This window comes from Rhinolophus sinicus, linkage group LG07 (genome assembly GCF_036562045.2).
Source record: "Rhinolophus sinicus isolate RSC01 linkage group LG07, ASM3656204v1, whole genome shotgun sequence".
NCBI lineage: Eukaryota > Metazoa > Chordata > Mammalia > Chiroptera > Rhinolophidae > Rhinolophus > Rhinolophus sinicus.
In genome coordinates, this window is record NC_133757.1 from 50,988,105 (window position 1) to 51,010,205 (window position 22,101).

At 37.2% G+C, this 22,101-nt stretch overlaps 1 protein-coding gene across 2 annotated transcripts in view; it reads left to right on the plus strand.

Annotated features, from left to right (window-relative positions):
• Window positions 1–22,101, plus strand: part of ADK (adenosine kinase) — a 450,882-nt gene that overhangs the window by 24,041 nt on the left and 404,740 nt on the right. The window contains exons 1-2 of one of the 2 annotated variants that reach the window (XM_019745976.2): window positions 52–403; window positions 15,731–15,805. In XM_019745976.2, the coding sequence (XP_019601535.1) occupies window positions 390–403; window positions 15,731–15,805 (89 nt within the window). In that variant the 5' untranslated portion in view covers window positions 52–389. Of the gene's footprint in view, window positions 1–51; window positions 404–15,730; window positions 15,806–22,101 lie in introns of those variants that run through there. The other variant, XM_019745975.2, reaches the window with a different exon arrangement.

Consider the following 22,101-nt stretch of genomic DNA (forward strand, 5'->3'; position numbering starts at 1 on the left):
GACCTCATGTCCAGTAAATAGTGAGTGGGGGGAACACTGTTAGTAGGACTCAAGATGGCCACCGCGCCCGCTAGCCAGCCCGCTAGCCCGCGCGCCAGCGAGCGGGCACAAGACGCGCGGGCGGCTCTCCTTGGCCCGCGGTGCCTGGGACTTATCTCCGGCCGCGGGTCCGGGGCGGAGCACCCGCCCCCTGCGGGAGCGGCCAATCAGCGCGTGGGGCCGGCAGGGTGGGGGCCGCCCGCACTCGGGGTGTATGAGGACGCGTTCCCAGTGGCTGAGTCCATGAGCAAAGGAGCAGTTGCTGTGGTACCTGCTGCTGCTTCTGTTGCCCGTGCGGACGCAGAGCATCGGACGCGAGCGCTGTTGGCGTGGGGCAGGAAGGTGAAGCCATGACGTCCGTCAGGTAATGAGAAAGGGCGAGAGCCAAAACTGCTTGCTTGCTAGGCGATAGCTTCCTGACTGCCTAAGAACTGTCGACCTTCTTGGGTGGTCTGGAGCCTCCCAGTGCCACCGGTCCTCATGTTGGAGGTGCTGCCTGCACTTTTCATTTGGTCATTTCTGCTTTCCCCAGAAGTTTTTGGGTCTGTGGCACATGGTGGAGTCTTGTAAGTAGCCGCACTGCTGAGGTGACCCTCGCCCAGATTCCAGAGGTTGAAGCTTGCTTACTGTGTGTATGTACTGAATTTCTCATGCAAAATGTAGCTACCTTTAATCCCCCAGGGGCGACCCAGGGCCTGAGGAAGTGTGACGTGCTCCGTGTGTCACTATGCCTGCATGTCATGCTTTCCGATGGAACTTCATTGGTAAGCCATGAGCAGACCTGCAAAGTTGGCTTTTCTCTGATGCAGGTAGATTGCCCCAAATTATGAAATTGTGTGTCCTTAAAATGTTTGCTTATGACTGGAATTAGTACGCTGATTCCCAAAGGCAACATCTGTTTACCTACTTTTATCTGCTAGTCACAAGTGAAACGTCAGATGGTAATGAAATATAATGAAAGCAATAAACAGGCGATTTCCCCCCAATTGCTCTTTCAGAATTTTGAAGATTCTTCTTTGTTAACGACGACAGATAATAGGCCTGTCCAATTTTTGCGTGTATCATTGACTGAATGTTTAACTTGTACTAATGCAACTACTTACAAAAAAGAGATAAACTGCCATATTTACCAAGCGTTCTGACCTCTTTTAAAGTAGCCTTTAGCCTTCACTGTCCCAGAGGAAGGGAGGCCCCAGCACAAATGGGAAGAGAATAAAATGGTTATTTATTTCTTGTTTTGTATGAACTCCCAGCAGCCTAAGTCCTGGGGATTTAACAGTTTCTCAGGGGTTATTTTGACTACACAATAAGAGATGACTTGAGAAGCTAACCCTCAGGTAAGATAAGGTAAGGTAAGCAGCTGTGCTGAACTTTAATACAGATTCTTTTTCTTAAATGGCATGATTCTATCCTAATATAGACAAAGAGTACTTACCTCATTATGCAGAAGGAGAAATTCAGGTGCTGATACATGGAAACCCATATGGAAAGGTTTTACAGTAAATTACATTGGGATGTGTAAGTCTAGCTTTTAATGCTAACAGTAGTTTAGGATGAATTAGGAGTTAAAGTTAATTTCCCCTCTTCCCACTCCATTCTCATCATTGGAACCTGCTGCTAATTAAGTGTGTGGGTCAATTAACTTTCTATGTTAAGAATCAGTTCTGAGTGGACTGAGTTTTAATTGACCCTTGTCTTCCTGGCTGTTCTTAATTGGGGAAACACCCAAATCTAAAGCTTTGGCTACTTGGCAAATAATAATAAGATGCATCTCTTAATGTAGGGTTTGAATGGTTGTTTTGTTCACAAGACTGATTTAAAGGTTGACACCAGCCTTATTTGACTTGTTATGGAAGGGTACATAACTACTAATAAGATTACATTTATGCCGTTTCTTCAGATGTTAGTCTGCATTTTACAGTCTTAAACTATAGTGACATGATTTGAAAAAAAGATTTTTAAATGCTACCCAAATCAGCTTCCACATTTATGCCTAATGAAACAGACCAAGAAAAGTTGAGTGAGTGCCTTGTGCAAAATCAGTTAGTGGCAGAGGTAGGAATTGAACCCAAATTCCACGATCTAGTGCTTTGTATGATGCCTTTATAGAAACAATATACTACTTAAATTTCTTGAAAAAGCTACTTCTATGGACAAAAATTCTAAAGTATTGTGAGAGGCAACTGTAGTAATAACTGTTTTGCTTTCCTCTAGTCCTCCAAGAAACTTGATAATTGAGGTACAGGAGTAGGCAGGAAGACTACTGAAGAGAAGCAACTATGTATGTGGTGACAGTTTTGAGTGAGTTGATAATCACCAGCTAGTTCCCAGTGAGGACTGCATTTAATGCAATTATAGCATACCTTCATTTTCACAACTGTGTTAGGCATATTCCCATTTTGTGCTGGGTTTAATAGTAGCCCAAAAGATAGGTATTATTGACCTGGTTTTACTGGTGAAGAGAGTGATCTAAGTCACAAGTTATCAAAATCTGACTTCATGTCCAATGTTGTTTTTCACACCATACTTAAAACCGTTGTTGCTAAATATAGTAATATGTGACCCTTTGCAATGACTGTGATAGAATATAGGATTGGAAACCAATGAGGACCAGTGGTGAACATATCTGCATTCTACTTGATCTTTTCCTGAGTTACTGATCTTCCTTTTCTCTTTTTCTTCTCTGGATTTTTTTTAGTGAAATATTCAATGATGGTGATACGAATATGTATCCCACAGTGTTTTTGTGTAGGCATGAAAGTACTTGTACATTTTAAAGCATTTTATAAATGCATTATTCTCTTCTTGTTAAAAGCAACATAGCCCTGTAGAGAATGGTGTCATCTGAAAAGAAATGTTTAAATCTTAAATTTTTAAACAGGAAGCAAACTTACCTATCTGATTCCTTCATTTTAAAGCTGAAGAAACGGAAGCCAAGAGATACTGTGATTTGTTCAAGTTTAGACAAATTGTTGCATTACTTGAACTAGAACCCAGAGCTGTTGACACCTGGTTCAGTGCCCTTTCTAGTGTGGCGTTCAACTATTAGGAATTCCTAAATAATGATTTAAATCAAGAGTTTTTTTTTTTTTTAATGAATTTGGCTGGAGATACTGTCTTTGAACTTTTATTATTTGTATTCATCATTACCAATGAAGAGTCTAAATTTACAGCCTCTAAAACTGATTATCCTTGAATAACAACTTTTATCCTTGGTTGTGTTATCAGATTCTAACTGGTTTTCATTTGGGAAATGATAGAATATATTTGATTAATTGATGCTTTTGTCATTTTTTTTTTTTTTTAAGATTTTATTGGGGAAGGGGAACAGAACTTTTGGGGAACAGTGTGTACTTCCAGGCCTTTTTTCCAAGTCAAGTTGTTGGCCCTTCAGTCTTGGTTGTGGAGGGTGCCTTTCAGCTTCAAGTTGTTGTCCTTTCAGTCTTAGTTGTAGAGGGCGCAGCTCAGCTCCAGGTCCAAATGCCGTTGCTAGTTGCAGGGGGCGCAGCCCACCATCCCTTGCGGGACTCGAGTATTGAACTGGCAACTTTGGGGTTGAGAGCCCACTGGTCCATGTGGGAATCAAACCGGCAGCCTTCGGAGTTAGGAGCATGGAGCTCTAACCGCATGAGCCACCGGGTCGGCCCCGCTTTGTCATTTTTAATTGGCCCAGCAGAAAAGTTGATACTTGAGTTAAATTCAGGAGACACTGGATAACTTAGAGTGAGAGAACTAGAAGAGAATCTTAGCGAGGCTTTTACTTTACTGGACCTTGAGACCCAAAGTGAAATGCTGTGTCCTAGTTAGGCAGTAGTAGAGCTTGAGATAGATTTTTCTGACTCCTATTTTAAGTACTTTTTACTGAGCAACACTATTTCAAAATACCCTTATGAATATTGCCTGTTTTCCTAACATCAGTGCTTAGTTTGGTTTTGGGTATTGCTTACAGCTTAAGTTTGTGCCAGGGAAGACTGAAAAAATGAGGTAGGGAGACGGGAGTGTTTGCTATAGAATTAAGGAGCCCTATCTTTTGGCCTGCCCAGACAGGTCAGATTTGGCCAAAGACTATTCTGGGACTGGACATGACTGTGCCCTTCATGATGATTCTGGAACCACTTCTATGGGTTGGCCAACATTGGAAATTTTATGTGGGCTGTGGGTGGGGTCTTGGGGTATTTTTCTCCTAACACTCAAGACTTTTGAGATGCGTCCAACATGATCTGCCAAGCCACTCAGATGGAAAACATTCATGTGGAGACTAAAATCTGGCCACGCTTGAAACTGCCTTACTTTGTTGAGTTGGTTTCTTTAAGAGCCTTTAAACAGAATTTTCAGACGCATTTCAGGACTTGTGTCTTTTGTAAGAATTGTAAATTTCAGATTACTGAACAAACTTTTTTATGCTACGGGACTTGTTAATGAGGCAAGGGGACTTTGAAATGAAATGAAATTGTTTCGTTTATGAAATATTTTGAAGAACTAAAACAGGAATTCTTCCCTTACAGAACTGTACAATGTTGTCAGCTGTTAATATTCATATTTATAAATAGGTCATCTTTGTTTGAAAAGCATACAAGGTTTTCTAACTCCAAATCTTTCCAGCCACAGTATTGCTACATTAACCAGAACCGTCAAAGATAAAAATGGAACCAAAATGATTATCTAGACTGAATGTTAACCCTTTCCTGTAACATTGGTTAATAATTATGTCTCTACCTCTTCATACCTACTTGATTTTAAATTATTGTTAAAAAATACTGTAGTAGACCATAAGTATGGATTCTTATTTTCAAATAGCAAAGCTAGCTTATAGATAGGATGACCATATGTACCAGTTTACTTTTCTTTTGACTGTAAGTTCAAATTGTTTACTTATATTTTGATATTTTTTGTTGTTGCTGATTTGTGGTTCTTTTTGTATTCTGAATACAAGTTATTTGTCAGATTTTACACACACACACACACACACACACACACACACACACAGCGCAAATATTTTCTCCCTATCTGAGCTATGCCTTTCCATTTTCTTAACAATTTTTTGGGAGCAAAACTTTCAAATTTTGATTAAGTCGAATTCATTGGTTTGATTTATTTTATTTCATGGTTATTACCTTTTGTGTTCTTAGAAGATTTTCCTTACCCTATCCCAGAGTTGTAAAACTATAAGAGTTTTCTTCTAGAAGCTTTATAGTTTCAGTTTTCACATTTAGGTCTATGATCCATTTTAATCTAGTTTTTCGCTGTGTTGTAAGGGTTTCTCAATCAATTGATTAGATAAGTGTAGGTCTTTTCCTGGACTCACTCTGTTGACCGATTTGTATATTGTTATGTCAGTACCACATTATCTTAATTATTATAGCTTTGTAAAATTGGTATTGTTTCTTTACATTTTTGATAGACTTCAGCATTGAAGCCATCTGAGCCTGAAATGCTTTTGGGTAAAGGGATGGAAGGTTTCAAAATACAAATTTAATTTCTTTAACTGATATATGACTATTCGAATTTTTCATTTTTTCCTGTGTCAGTTTTGGGATGTTGCATTTTTAAAGAAATTTATCCTAAATGGTCAAGATGTTATAAAATTGCTCATAATATTCCCTTAATATATTGCCTTTAGGAACTGTTTTATGTCCCTCTTTTCATTCCTGATATTAGTGTTTTCTGTTTTTAAAAACCTTTTTGGATCAGTCCTGCTAGTGGTTTATCAATTGTATTAATCTTTTAAAAAACCCATATTTTGGTATTGTTGAACTTTTATTTTGGTAATATGTTTTCTAATTTATTTTGGCTCTCATCTTTTTGTTTCCTTGTTTCTATTCTTTTGGATTTGATTTGCTTTTTCTGGTTTTTTTGATTTAGAGGTTTAGATAATTGATTTTAAACGTTTTTTTCCTAATATATGTATTTTATATATAAAGTGTTCCCCTCTAAGTATTTCTTTAACTACATCATGCAAATTTTGATATGCATGTTCAGTGCAAATTATTTTCTAATTTCTATTGTGATTTCTTTGATCCACAGGTCATTTAGGAGTTTATTGTTTAATTTCTAAATATTTGGGAATTTTTCAGTTATTTAGATTTCCAGTTTAATTCCATGGTTTAGAGAGTATATTATTTATACATTGTAAACACATCTGTATTATATATATATCTATATATCTATATCTACCTAGAGAGAATATGTTCATGATTTCATTCCTTTTATATCTACTGAGGTTTGTTTAATGGCCTAGCTTATGGTCTATTTTGGTGAATGGTACATGTGTTTCTTTTTATTTTTTATTTTTTAAAAGATTTTATTGGGGAAGGGGAACAGTGTGTACGTCCAGGACTTTTTTTTTCCAAGTCAAGTTGTTGTCCTTTCGATCTTAGTTGTGGAGGGTTCTGTTCAGCTTCAAGTTGTTGTCCTTTCAATCCTAGTTGTGGAGGGTGCCGTTCAGCTTCAAGTTGTTGTCCTTTTAGTCTTAGTTGTGGAGGACACAGCTCAGCTCCAGGTCCAGTTGCCGTTGTTAGTTGCAGGGGGCACAGCCCACCATCCCTTGCGGGAGTTAAACCGGCAACCTTGTGGTTGAGAGGATGCGCTCCAACCAACTGAGCCATCCAGGAGCTCAGTGGCAGCACATCTCAAGGTGCCCTGTTCAATCTTAGTTGCAGAGGGTGCTGCCCACCATCCCTTGTGGGACTCGAGGAATTGAACTGGCAGCCTTGTGGTTGAGAGCCCACTGGCCCATGTGGGAATCGAACCGGCAGCTTTCGGAGTTAGGAGCATGGAGCTCTAACCGCCTGAGCCACCGGGCCGGCCCCTGTTACATGTGTTTTTGAAGTCTTTAATTTCACTCAATAATATTTTGAAGTTTTCAATGTAGATGTTTTTGTACATCTTTCATTACATAAATGAATATTGCAATTGTTGGGTGTAGTGTTCTATAAATACTAGTTAGGTATTTAATTTGTTTTATTTATTATTAGTTATTGTTATTTAATTGAGATTAATTCACATACCATAAAATTTACCATTTTAAACTTACAGGTCAGTGATATTTAGTTTATTCACAAAGTTGTGCAACCATCACCACTGTTTAATTCCAGAACACTTTCATCACCCCAAAACAAAATCTCATATCTGTTAGCAGTCACTCCATTTACCCCGCCCATCCATTGCAACCACTAATCTATTATACTTTATCTCTCTGAATTTGCCATATTCTGGACATTACATAAGTGCAGTAATAAAATATTTGGGCTTTTGTGCCTGGCTTCTTTCACTGAGTATAGTTTTCAAAGTTCATCTGTGTCGTTGCATGCATGCATCAATATGTCTATGGCCGAATAATATTCTTTTGTGAGTATACACCACATTTTGTTTATCCATTCATCAGTTGATGGATATTTTTATTTCTACTTTTTTGTCTATTATGAATAATGTTGCCATAAACTTTCATGTTTAAGTTTTCGTTTTGTCACATGTTTTCATTTTTCCTGGATATATATACTTAGGAGTGGATTTGCTGGGGGAAATGGTAATTTTATGTTTCCTGTTTTTTTGAAGAACTGCCAAACTTTTTTCCCAAGCTGACTGACTGTATCATTTTACATTTCTAGTAGTAATGTATGAGGATTGTAGTTTCTCCACATTTTTGCCGGTGTTTGTTATTGACTCCCAATCTTTGCTGAGAGGCTCTGTGTGCTTGTTGAAGCATATCTTCAACATTCAGTTAGGCGTACAACTCTGCCATAGCCTTCATTTCCTGCTTGTAAAGCGCCTCACGCTCAGAAATGATTGTGTAGGAATTCTTCCGGTCCTCAGCTTGCCCACAGCCCTGGGCCCATGTACCGGGCATTCTAGACAATCAGGAATATGCAGAACTTTCTAAAACCCCTTACGGACTTCTCATGCCCCCTCTTTTCCTTTTAAACTGTTTGGTTAGCTTGTTGTTTGCCCCATTTGTTTCAGACAGCTGATTGTTTTCGACAAATACTCCTGGGGTAAAGGCTGTCAGCACTGGGCAAGCTCTGAGTCAGGTCAAATTAAGAGAAGCCTTCCCTTTTTTTTCACTAAGATGGCACCAAAAGTGAAGAAGGAAGCCCCTGTGCCTCCCAAAGCCGAAGCCAAAGCAAAGGCTTTGAAGGCAAAGAAAGCAGTCCTGAAAGGTGTTTACAGCCACAAAAAAAGGAAGTCCGGACATCACCCACCTTCTGAAGGCCCAAGACACTGCGGCCCCAGAGGCAGCCCAAATATCCTTAGAAGAAGCGCCCCCAGGAGAAACAAGCTTGACCACTAGGCCATCACCAAATTCCCCCTAACTATCGAGTCAGCCATGAAGAAGATAGAAGCCAACAATACACTTGTGTTCATCGTGGATGTCAAGGCCACCAAGCACCAAATCAAACAGGCTGGGAAGAAGCTCTATGACATTGATGTGGCTACGGTCAGCACCCTGATCAGGCCTGATGGAGAGAGAAGGCATGTGTCTGACTGGCTCCTGACTATGATGCTTTGGATCTTGCCAACAAAATCGGGATCTTCTAAACTGAGCCCAGCTGGCTAATTCTAAATACAAAATTTTTTCACTGTTAAAAAAAAAAAAATTAAGAGAAGCCTTGGGAGTGGCCTTTTTTGGGAACTGCCAGTAAGCTCAAATAATAGCAGTTCTCTAAAAATGGGGCTTTGAAAGAGCTCTAATCCTGTTCTCACTCTTTCAGTGGCTGCTAGACTCCTGGTTTCCACTGTGTTTGTGGGCTATTGCTTTTTAAGGCTGCCATGGAGCTTGGGAGATGGGGATGGGATAGGGCAAGTTAAAATACCACAAAGCTTGCTGTCTTTACTGAGATTCAGCCATAAAAAAAAGAAAAGAAAAAAAAAAGCACTTTGGATTGTTACAAGCAGATTGTTTAATATTGAGAGTTCTGCAAAAATTGATTTTCATAGTTTTTGCTAGTGTTCTTGTTTTTATGGAAGAGAGGAATTTTTGGAGGCCTTGATTACACAATTCCTGGTGATGTCATCCTAATTGATTTGTAAACATTTTTTTGCTATCCTTTTTCTTTCTTTTGAAATACTTTAAGACTCACAAAGTTCAAAATAGTATAGAGAATTCATGTGTGCTCTTCATCCAACTTGTCCCAGTGATAAATCTTACTTAATTATAGTATATTACCAAAATCAGGAAATTGATGTTGATATAGTACTTTTATGTTGACTACAGATGTTATTATAATTTCTTCAGTTTTTTCATGCACTGGTTTTTTATTGGCGTTGTGGTGTATAGTTCCATGAAATTTTATCATGTCCAGATTTGTGTAGCCTTTAACGTACCGTGTTTCCCTGAAAATAAGACCTAGCTGGACCATCAGCTCTAACGCGTCTTTCAGAGCAAAAATTAATATAAGACCCATTTTTGCTCTGAAAGACGCGTTAGAGCTGATGGTCCAGCTAGGTCTTATTTTCGGGGAAACATGGTAATATGGGTATTAAACTTCTCACCAAAAAGAAACTCCTTTGTATTATCTGTTTAAGGTCACACCCATTCCCTAACCTTAAACTCTGGCAACTACTGATATGTTTTTCGTCAGTGTAATTTTGTCACTTTGAGTGTGTTATATAAATGGAATCATATAGTATGTAACACGTAGATATGGCTTGTCTTTTATTTTCTTTTAGGATAAAGTCCTTGAGATCCATCCAAGTTGTTGTATCATAGTTCATTCCTTTTTTTTTTCCATAGAAAATAAGTATGTATATTTGGTTTTTCCTATGTACATATATGTATAGATTTATTTATAAAACCCACCCCCCACTCCTAAGGTGGGAATCTTCTTTTTTTTTTTTAAAAGATTTTATTGGGGGGGCCGGCCCAGTGGCTCAGGTGTTTGGAGCGAGTCCTCTCAACCACAAGGTTGCCGGTTCGACTCCCACACGGGATGGTGGGCTGTGCCCCCTGCAACTAGCAACGGCAACTGGACCTGGAGCTGAGCTGCGCCCTCCACAACTAAGACTGAAAGGACAACAACTTGAAGCTGAGCTGCGCCCAAAGATTTTATTGGGGAAGGGGAACAGGACTTTATTGGGGAACCATGTATACTTCCAGGACTTTTATCCAAGTCAAGTTGTTGTCCTTTCAGTCTTAATTGTTGAGGGCGTAGCTCAGCTCCAGGACCAGTTGCCGTTGCTAGTTGCAGGGGGTGCAGCCCACCATCCCTTGCGGGAGTCAAACTGGCAACCTTGTGGCTGAGAGCCCGCGCTCCAACCAACTGAGCCATCGGGAGCTCAGCGGCAGCTCAGCTCAAGGTGCCGTGTTCAATCTTAGTTGCAGGGGACACTGCCCACCATCCCTTGCGGGACTTGAGGAGTTGAACTGCAACCTTGTGGTTGAGAGCCCACTGGCCCATGTGGGAATTGAACCGGCAGCCTTCGGAGTTAGGAGCATGGAGCTCCAACCGGCTGGGCCGCTGGGCCACCGGGCTGGCCCCGTTCATTCCTTTTTATCACTGAGTATCAGTTAATTGTATAAGTATACCATAATTTGTTTACCTGTTCACCTGTTGAAAGATATTTTGATTGTTTCTAATTTTTTTACAATTACAAATAAAGCTGTTCACGAACATTTGTGTACAAGTTTCTGTGTAAACCTAAGTTTTCATTTATCTAGGATAAGTGTCCAGTAGTGCGATTTCTACTTATTTTTGCATCTGTCTGTTTTACCAACTACAGAAAGGGGTGTTAAAATTAAGATTGTGCATTTGTCTATTTTATTTTCTCAGTTCCTCCCCTCCCCCATGTATTTTGAAGCTATTTCTTTTCTTGGACTGACCTATTTATTTTTATGAAATCCTTTTATATCTGGCGATAACCTTTGTTTTAAAATCTACCTTGTCTGATATTACTATAGCCACTGCAGTTTTCTTATGATTAGTGTTTGCAGGGTATACCTTTTTATCCAACCTTTTACCTTCGAACTTTCTGTATCCTTATATTTAAAGTGTATCTCTAGTGAATAGCATTTAATTTTTTAAAATCCAGTGTGACAATCTTTATCTTTTAATTGAAGTGTTTAATCTATTTGCGTTTAATGTAATTACTAATATGGTTGGGTTAAAGGATACCATCTTTTTGTTTTCCATTTATCCTATATGTTGTTTTGTCTTTCCTTCATTTTTTCCCTGAAATTGAGTATATTTTAGTTTTTCATTTTATATGCTTTCTTGGATTTTTTAGCTATACGTAATTGTATTATCATTTAGTGATTGCTCTAGGAAGAACAATATTCATTTTTAACTTATCACAACCTATTTGAATTAGTTTTCGATCATTGTACCTTTGATGTAAGTACCTTTAAAATCCAACTTTACTCTAGAGTAAAGACCTTGCCCTGATCTATAGGAGCCTGAGAGAAGCAGCAGTTTGTTGATAGAAAGGTCAAAATCTAGACTTACTTTAAATCCCATGTAATTATCATGTGTTAGCCATTGAAACTACAAATGTAATTGTGATTTAAAAAAATCTTTACCCTTTATTTCTAACTGATTGAGATCAGTTGATTGAGATAAAGTACAAAGCAGCCCCTAAACTCAATTGAAAAGTTCATGAAAGAAATTACCCACCTGAAATCTATGTAATTTTACTAACAATTGTCACCCCAATAAATTAAAAAAATTAAAAAAAAAGAAAATAAATTACAGCACCTAGGGGGAAGGAAGGTGGGTGGGCAGCAGTGTCTTACTTAATATACAACTCGAGGCGCTGTCTTTCACATTGTGAACAGCACTCTCTGGAGTTGTGCAGGGCACAGCTTATGCAACTTTCCACTGGAACCCTTGAGTAGTAGTTGGGCAGAGAAGATTTCCTAAGAGAAGTGGCATGTGAGAAATTTTGAAAAGATGAATGGGAGTTTGCCAGGCGAAAGAAGTAGGGGAAGAACTTTACATTTATAGTCAGAGTCTTTTTCAGGGAACAGCGAGGTATTAATGATTAGAAATATTAGAAAATAGATTATATTACAATGATGAGAGATAAAGTTACAGAGGAACTGTATTTCAGTGATTTTATAATACGCACATTTCTTCCCATTTTAACATCTCTGAAATTAGCATGAGTCTTACAACTGATTGTGCCTTGCAATCACCATGAGAATTTGGAATGTATCTTAAGATTGATGGCATCTTAAATTTGATGAAATATGGTAGGTTTGAGCTAGATTTAATGTGCTTTCATTAAAAAAGCTAAGGCCTTTGGATTTTATACTGTACATAATTGGAAACTAGGCTGACTTTAGGTAGAAAAATATCATAGTCAGATTTGTGTTAAGATAATTCTGATATTATACAGGATTTATTGTTGGTAAAGTTAGTAGTAATGTAGGAATTTAGGCAAGAGCTGTAGAGGCAGTGATGGTGGAGAGGTTGTGGGATTTCCTGGTACAAGAACTGTTTGGTAAAACTACTAAGAAGACTCAGTTACTAGTAAGATGATGTTTGTTGATGGAGAAAGAGTCACATATGAAGCTGAGGTTTCTGGATTTAAAGAGAGGATGATTAGTATAACAGTTAAGAACACTCATTATTAGTATTTATTCTGGCACCATAGAGTAACTAAACATTTCTACTGGCCAGAAGACTAATCAACATTCATGTTTTAACAGCCGAGAAAACTTTTTTCCTCAGAAACTTTTACGCTAATCTCTATGTCAGCGCATAAACTTTGTTAGCTATCAAAATATAATACAGTGTAGGTTTATGTTGGCTAGAGGCCTGAATTATGAGACACTTAAAAATTATGGATGAAAAAAAGGCCATTTAGAATCTTTCATGCTAGTATCCGTTCCAGGAAAAAGGTACTGCTAACATTTGCAGCAAAAATAGTAATTCCAGTATGGGTCAGTCATAGTAGACCCCATGTTGTTCACATCAAGGAAAACAAGGTCAAAATAAATGCTTAACTTAAATAGTGTCTTCATCATTTAAGAAGGGTAATACAAGTCTTAGTGTTTACTGGTCTGGATACTAGTTTATATATGTTTGTATTTAAGAAACTAGCCATTTTAAAGAATTCGTTCTTTTTACCAGAGTTCATTTGCCATATTTAGAATGAAGTCATGTAGTAGTTTCTCAGTTATGTCCAACAATGGAGAGGAAAACATGACATAAGTACTAGTTTGAAATTATTTGCTTTTATAAATAATTTTATAGTTTTTACTTAACTGATTGTAGGAAGACACCTCTTCTGTGTTATTTTGAATTCCATTGTCCCCACTTTTTTCACAGCCACCGTTGCTGCAACAGGTTCCACTTAGGCTGTGGACAATTGCAACTTGACACCATGTTTCATCAGAGGCCTTGCTGCATACTGCTTGCCACGGGGGACAGTAGTCAGTGGGTTACAGGAGTCTCAGGTCTTCTTGCTGATGCAGTGAAGAATCAAATGTCAGCAAGCTGATTAATATGCAAGCAGGGTTTATTAGTGATACGTTCTCAGGAAAGAGAACAGGCCTAACCGAAGTGGGGGAGAGCGGGAGAGGGAGAGGAGGAGCAAGAACGGGAGAGGGGGAGGAGGAGAGAGAAAGGGAGAGGGGGAGGAGGAGAGAGAAAGGGGGAGGGGGAGGAGGAGAGAGAAAGGGGGAGGGGGAGGAGGAGAGAGAAAGGGGGAGGGGGAGGAGGAGAGAGAAAGGGGGAGGGGGAGGAGGAGAGAGAAGGGGAGGGAGCGAGGGCAAGAGTACCCGAGGGCCAGAGAGAGCTCGAGGGCCAGAGAGAGAGAGAGCACTTGTCCTGAGGACTTATATTTTGCTGGGTGGGGTGAGGGACTTAACACATTGATTTGGCAGGAAAAGTGACCTAAGATGGCTGAAGGTCTGTTAACTCAGATCCTTATCTTGCCCCTGACTACTTCTTGTCATCTGTTGTAAAAACATACACGGTTGGAGGCAGTTAATCAAAAGCTGGTTATGAGCTTTTTCTATAGGCACAATGGACCCCCTCCCACTCCTTGTCCTCCTCCATTTTCTAACTTCTACCTAACAAATGTATGCATTCTTCCACTTTTGTTCTTTAGATAGGGAGCTCTGAATCTCATTTCATAAGGTTTTCTGAAAAGGTTGAGCCATAGTCACCTAATAATATATTTATTATTATAAACCATAATATCACAGCAAGGTATGGGGGTGGGGAGTGGTGGACACGAGCTTCCACGTCTCTGTAGGCCTGCCATCCTTCCTTCCAACACCTCGATGTGTTCACCAACCCGGAAGTTCTGTACCATCTTTATTTATTATTGTTTTAGGTGTATGTTTAAATTTTGATTTGAATCTTCTACTATATTTACTGAGTTATTCTTGGGGAAGTAGTCTAGGTGTACAACTCAAGAATTAGAAATAATTTTCTAAGTTAGGCCCCGAAGAGCCTATATGGGTGAATAATAGGAATTTAAGTGTTTGAAACTCTAATATAACCATTTATTGGAAGTATACAAAGAAAATATCAAATGTTGGTTGAACGTATTTTCCAAGTTTCGCATTTCTATGTCAGTAAAACTAAAATTCATATAACCCTCCCCATGAAGGAAAAGAAACCACTGGCACTGGTTCTGTTGATATTACTGATAGTTTCCAAATGGTGAGGATAGTAACTGGTTTGGAGGCAACTGGAAGAGATCTAGCAAACTAGAGACCAATAGGAAATTACACACAGGCAAATTTTATTGAATAAACTAGAAGAATACCTCCCATCGAAGCTGAGTGAACCATGGCCACTGGTTCACTTCTTGCTGTCAGTTGGACTCCAGTTTAAGGCATCTCTTGTGGTGGAGTCCTGTCTTTCCCTTGGTTTTGAGACATATTGTAATAAGTTATGTAAAACAGACTTCCTTAAAGTCTATTAAATGTCATTGAAAATTACACCATTTATGATACCCAATGTGAAGGCCCCACCACAGTCATTCAGTTTGTCAAGGGTAGAGCTTTTGCCCGGATTCTCCAGGGCCTGCTCCATGCTCCTTAGTAACTTTTAGTAGTTGGGTATCTTAACTTGTTAGAGCAAGTTCATTCTTGTGTTTATTGAGTATAGAACTTTGTTTTAATGGATCTTAAAAAAACAAAATGAAATTTATTGAGTTCACTTATTAGCTGTTGAATATTATGAAAAACACATGATCTTTTTTGTTATATTTTATGTCATCCAATTTAAGTCATTATCTTTTTTTAAAAATTAAATTTATTGGGGTGACATTGGTTAGTAAAATTATATAAGTTTCAAGTGTATGATTCTATAATACATCATCTATATATCACATTGTGTGCTCACCTGGCAATCAGTTCTCCTTCCATCACCATATATTTGACCCTCTTTACTTTCTTCTACCATCTCTCTCCCCTCTTACTCTCTGGTAACCACTAAGCTGTTGTTTGTGTCTATGAGTTTTTGTTTCTTTGTTTGTCTTGTTCCTTTGTTGCTTTCAGTTTTACATCCCACATATACTCATTATCTTTTCTAAATGGTTCAGTGCTACCTCTGAAATTTTGTTCTACATGTAATAGGCATATCAAAGGTTTAATAAACTAGTATGTTGGGTTTTTTTTCAAGATGAAGTAAAGATATTTATATTTGTGTGCATTTTACACATCAATTTACTTTAAGAAGTATTTCTAACTTGTGCTTATATATACATATATATATTTTCTTTCTTTCTTTTTTTTTAGAGAAAACATTCTCTTTGGAATGGGAAATCCTCTTCTTGACATCACTGCTGTAGTGGATAAAGCGTTCCTTGATAAGTAAGTATTAAACTCTTCGTATGTACTACGTGAAACATATCTAAAGAAAAAATGATGAGAACTTTAGAAATGAACTTACTGTCTAATACCTTCAGTTGGAGGAAAATTTAGGAAATTTAAACCTGTTACTTGCAAGTACACTGTCATTATTTATTGAGTAATTGACCACATTTTTCCCTGAGAAAACTTAGGTACATTTGTTCATTCCTGTTGCTATTTTCACTTAAAATTTAGTTTTTATTCTTTGCAAGGAAGAAGTATATATGATTTACCCAATGATTTAATTTCCAAATTTCAGATTCCCAAATTCTCTGGATTTTTAAATTACTGTCAGTGAACTACATCTATAATGGTACCATAACACAAATGAGAGAACAAATAGGCTTAGAGAGGACAAGAAGAATATGCAGGACACAATTCAAAGGCCATGAATATCTACTATTTCCCTCTTAATAGTAACTTTTGATGTTAACTTAGCTGAGAAATCACCGTGTTTATTTACCTGGCTGTTTGAGACCATTTGGTACATGGAAAAAATTAAGTAGTAGAAGAGAATTAATACTAAGAAAGCAAGAACCCTTTCTCTTTGCACCCCCTAATTTCTGTGCCCAGGGGCAACCACTTTTTAAAATAATTATTGAGGTAAACTATAAAATCCGTAATTTTAACCATTTTAAAATGTACATTTTAGTGACTGCCAGTAGATTTGCAGAGTTGTATATTACCATAGCCACTATTTAACTTCAGGACATTTTATCACCCCAGAAAGAAACCCATACTCATTAAGCAAGCACTCATTTTGCTATTCCTTCTGTCCCCCCACCTCCCAGTCTCCCGGGAACTGTAATATCAGTCTGCTTTTGGATTCACCTATTCTGGACATTTTATTTCATATAAATGGCAACATACGATATGTGGCCTTTTGTGTCTGGCTTTTTGCACTGAGCATGATGTTTATCCACCTTGTAACATGTATCAGTACATTATTCCTTTTTATGGTAAAATACCATTCCATTGTATGGATATATTACATTTTGTTTATACATTCATTGGTTGATGGACACTTGGGTGGTTGCCATTGTTGGCTGTTATGAACAATACTGCTATGAACATTTGTATACAAATTTTTGTGGCCATATATTTTCATTTTTCTTGGATATATACATTGGATTGGAATTGCTGGGTCATACGGTAATTCTGTGTTAACTTTTTGAGGAACCACCTCTTTTCTGTACTGTATCTGCATCATTTTACATTCCTACCAGCAGCAAATGAAGGTTCCATTTTCTTGTCAAAACTTGTTCTTTTCCCTTTTTAAAATTAAAGCCATTCTAGGGGGTGTAAATTGATATCTCATTGTGGTTTTGATTTAGATTTTTCTAATGATTCATGATGTTGAATATCTTTTCAAGTGCTTATTGGTCATTTGTATATCCTTAAAAAAGTGTCTATTGAAGTTATTTGCTCATTTTTTAATTGGGTTGTTTGTTTTTTTGTTGTTGAGTTGTAAAATTTCTTTATGTATTCTGGATACTACACCCTTACCAGGTATATGATTTGTAAATATTTTTCTCTCATTCTATGGATTATTTTTACTTTCTTGATAGTGTTCTTTGATGCACAAAAGTTTTTAATTTTGATAAAGTCCACCTTATTTTTTCATTTTGTTGCTTGTGTTCTTGCTGTCATATCTGAGACTCCATTGCTAAATCCAAGCTTACAAATACTTATGCCTATGTTTTCCTCTAAAAATTTTACAGTTTTAGCTCTTATATTTAGGTCTTTGATCCATTTTGAGTTACTTTTTGTATCAGATGTGTGTTAAAGGTTCAACTTCATTCTTCTGCATGTGGAAGTCTAGTTGTCCCAGCACCATTTGCTGAAGAGACTATGTTTTTACCTATTGAGTGGTCTTGGCACTTGACAAAATTTGATTGACCATAGGTGTGTGGGTTAACTTCTAGATTCTCATTTCTATTCCATTGATCTGTATGTCTGTTATTATGCCAGGGCCACACTGTTTTGATTACTGTAGTTTTGTCGTAAGTTTTAAGTTCAGGATGTGTGAGCTTTCCAACTTTGTTGTCTTTCAAGACTTTTTTGGCTATTTGGGGCCCTTTGCAATCCCATATGAAAAGCAAAGATGTATAACCAAGATTACTCTACCCAGCAAAGCTATTATTTAGAATTGAAGGACAGATAAAGAGCTTCCCAGACAAGAAAAAGCTAAAGGAGTTCATCACCACTAAATCACAAAGAATGTTAGAGGGACTTCTTGAAGATGAAAAAAATAGGTGAAAATTATGAATAACAAAATGGCAATAACTAAATATCTAAATATCTATCAGCAATTAGTTTCAATATAAAGGGATTAAATGCTCCAATCAAAAGACATAGGGAAAAAAAAAAGACATGGGGGGGTTGAATGGATAAGAAAACAAAATCCTTACATATGCTGCCTACAAGAGACTCACTTCAGATTGAAAGACACACACGCACTGAAGGTAAGTGGAAAAAAGATATTTCATGAAAGTGGAAATGAAAAGAAAAAAAACCTGGGGTAGCAATACTTATACTAGACAAAATAGATTTTAAAACAAAGGCTATAACAAGAGACAAGGACTCAGTAATCCCACTTCTGGGTATTAATCTGAAGAAACCCAAAACTTCAAAGGGGCATGTGCGTCCATATTTTCATTGCAGAATTATTTACAGTAGCCAAGATATGGAGGCAACCTGGATGTTCATTAATGGATGAATGGATAAAGAGGAGGTGATACATATATACAATGGAATATTACTCAGCCATAAAAACAGAATGAAATCTTGCCATCTGCAGCAACATAGATTGACCCAGAGGGTGTTGTACTGAGTGGAGTTAGTCAGCCAGAGAAAGACGTATGCCATATGATTACACTTATATATGGAATCTAAAGAACAAAATAAATGAACAAACCAAACAAACAATCTCATAGATACAGAGAATATTTTGATGGTTGACAGATGGGAGGGAGGTTTTGGGATGGGTGAAAAAGGGGACGGGATTAAGAAGTAGTTACAAAATAGTCATGAGGATATAAAATATAGCATAAGGAATATAGTCAATAATATTGTAATATGTATGGTGTCAGACGGGTGCTAGATTTATCGGGTGATCACTTCGTAGATTATGTAGCTGTCTAATTATTATGTTCTACACCTGAACCTAATATAATATTGTGTGACAACTGTAATTGAAAAATGAAAAAAATTATTAAAAAATTCCATATATAGGTGACACCGTAACAAAAAACAGAATAAATGGTGTCTTCTTATTCTCAAGAAATAAATTTGTAAACTAAATAAGTATACATAACAAAAATGCATTTAATATCCCTAACTTATTGAACATCATAGCTTCGCCTTGCCTACTTTAAACATGCTCAGAACACTTAACATTACTTTCATCTCAAGAGTAATTTCCTTCCTCTTCCTCTTCTCACCAGAAGCAGGAGACACACATGGGTGTTTTGCAGATATGACAGGATGCAAAAACACAAAGCCCAACATCTAAAAAATGCTGGCAACCCAGTATACTCTATCGGTTGTTTACTCTTGCATAGCTGACTGGAAGTTGCGGCTCACTGCCGCTGCCTAGCATCACAGGAGAGTATCATACCACATATTGCTAGCCCCAGAAAAGATCAAAATTCAAAATTTGAAGTATAATTTGTAGTGAATGTGTATTGTTTTCAAACCATCATAAAGTTGAAAAATCATAAGTTGAACCAATGTAAGTTGGGGACCGTCTGGATATATCACTTATTGCAGTTTATTATTAAATAGTGTACTAGCAATGTAGAGTAGGTTTAACATTCAGAATATCATTAGAGTAATTCACTGTATTAACAAACTAACCAACTAAGAACAAATCACGTAATCATCTCAATAGACACTGAAAAGCCGTTTGCCAAAATCCAATATCTGTTCTCAATAAAATACAGCAATCTAGGAATAGAAGGGAACTTCCTTAACGTCATAAAAGTTAGGTTAGAGAAAAGCCTATTAATGACATAATTTTTAATGGCAAAAGACTGAATGCTTTCCCCCAAGATCAGAAATCATTCAAGGATGTTGACTGTCACCACTTCAAAATGTATACTTTGGTACTGGAGATTGTAGTCAGTGCAATCAGGCAAGAAGAAATAAAAGATATTGCAAAGGAAGAAAGAAACTTCTACTTCCAAAAGACATGGTAATCGGTATAGAATAACTAATGCAATCTACAGAAAAGCTACTACCTGATTTTAAGAATTACTATGAAGCTACAGTAATCAAAACAGTGATATTAGCATAAAGATATTTTTGGTATAGAATAGAAAGTCCATGAGTTTTTGTTTGTTTATTTGTCTTGTTTGTTCCTTGTTTTCAGTTTTATAGCTCATATATGAGTGAAAACTTATGGTTTGGAGCTTGGAATGTCTCTCATGTCCCTGTTATGGGCAAGTGGGGTTAAGTAGGGAGATGACATGGTTGGATTCACATTTAGAATGATATCAATCACTGTGTCTGCAGTAGGTCAGTGGATGTGAGGACATAGATTAGAGGAGGCTGTAGTGATAGAGCTGTTGAGAGATGGTGACCTGATCATTGTAGCTAGGATAGGAATAGACCCACACATAAATGGACTGACTTTTGACAAAGGTGCAAGGCAATTTGCTTGAGAAAGGATGATCTTTTCAGTAAATGGTGCTGGACAATTGAATGGATATCCACTTGCAAAAAAACCAAATTTGGATCTATATTTTACACTGTATACAAAATTAATCGAAAGAACTAAATGTTAAGCCTGAAACTATAAAACTCTTAGATTATAACAGAAAATTTCATGACTGTGGTTTAAGCCAAAATTTCTTATATGGTAACATCAGAAGCACGTGTAGAAAAAATGATGAATTGAACTTCACCAAAGGGAAACATTTCTGCTGTTGGAAAAACCGTTACAAGAATTTAAGGACAAGCTATAGGCTGGGAGAAAAAGCTTAGCAAACTGTATGTCTGATAAAGGACTAGTAGTCATAATATATAAAGAACTCTCAAAATTCAATCAGAAAAGAAACAATCCGATAAAAAATGGGCAAAAGATTTGAACATTCACCAAAGATATATGGATGGGGGTGGCAGGTTAGCTCAGTTGGTTGGAGTGCGGTGCTCTTAACAGCAAGGTTGCCGGTTCGATCCCCTCATGGGCCACTGTGAACTGCGCCCTCCACAACTAGATTGAAACAACTACTTGACTTGGAGCTGATGGGTCCTGGAAAAGCACACTTACAAAAAAAAAAAAAAAAAAAAGAAAAAAATGAAAAAAGGTACATGGATGGCAAATACACGAAAAGGTACTCAACCTCTTTAGGGAAATATAAATTAAAGCCACAATGAAATAATATTACACATTTGTTAGAATGGCTAAAATTTTAAAACTGAGTACCATATGTCAGCCATGTGATGGAGGAACTGGAGCTTTCTGCTCATGGTAATGTAAGATGCTGCACTGAGTTTGACAGTTTCTTAAAATGTTAAACATACATTTACTATTTGATCCAACCATTCCATTCTTAGGTATTTACCCAAGAGATGTGAAAGCATATATCTATACGAAGACTTGTTTAGGAATGTTCATGGTAACTTTGTTTTTGATAGTTAAAACCTGGAAGTTACCGAAAGTCTATCAACAGGTGAATCGTTAAACAGATTATTATCCATACTGTTGAATACTAGTCAAATAAAAGACGAATGGGGTATTGATTGGATGAAACTCAAAATAATTGTGTTCATTGAAAGAAGCCCGACAAAAAAGAATACATTACTATATTATTCCATTTGCATGAGATTATAGAAAATTCATTTTAATCTACAGTGACATAAAACAGCATTGGTAAGGGTGTGGTAAGATGTGGGAAGGAGAGATTGCAAAGGGACAGGAGGGTGCTTTTAGGGCTGTGTTCCTTATCTTGATTGTGTCATGAGCATATACATGTATCAAAAGCTACTAAATTGTATACTGTAAATATATATAGTGTATCATATGTCAGTTATGTCAGTTTTACCTCAAGAAAGCTATGAACAAAAAGTAAAATCAATTGAACATGAATTCATGGGTTTGCAGTTTACTTGGTGTGAGATATTTTGTCCAAGAAGTCAAGTAATTGATTGTTACTATTTAAAAAAAAATCAAATACCATATAAAATTTCAAAGAGAAAGTACAAAATTTGAAATTTTATGATGGTAACCAGTGTTATAACTGTATAGTGCTAGA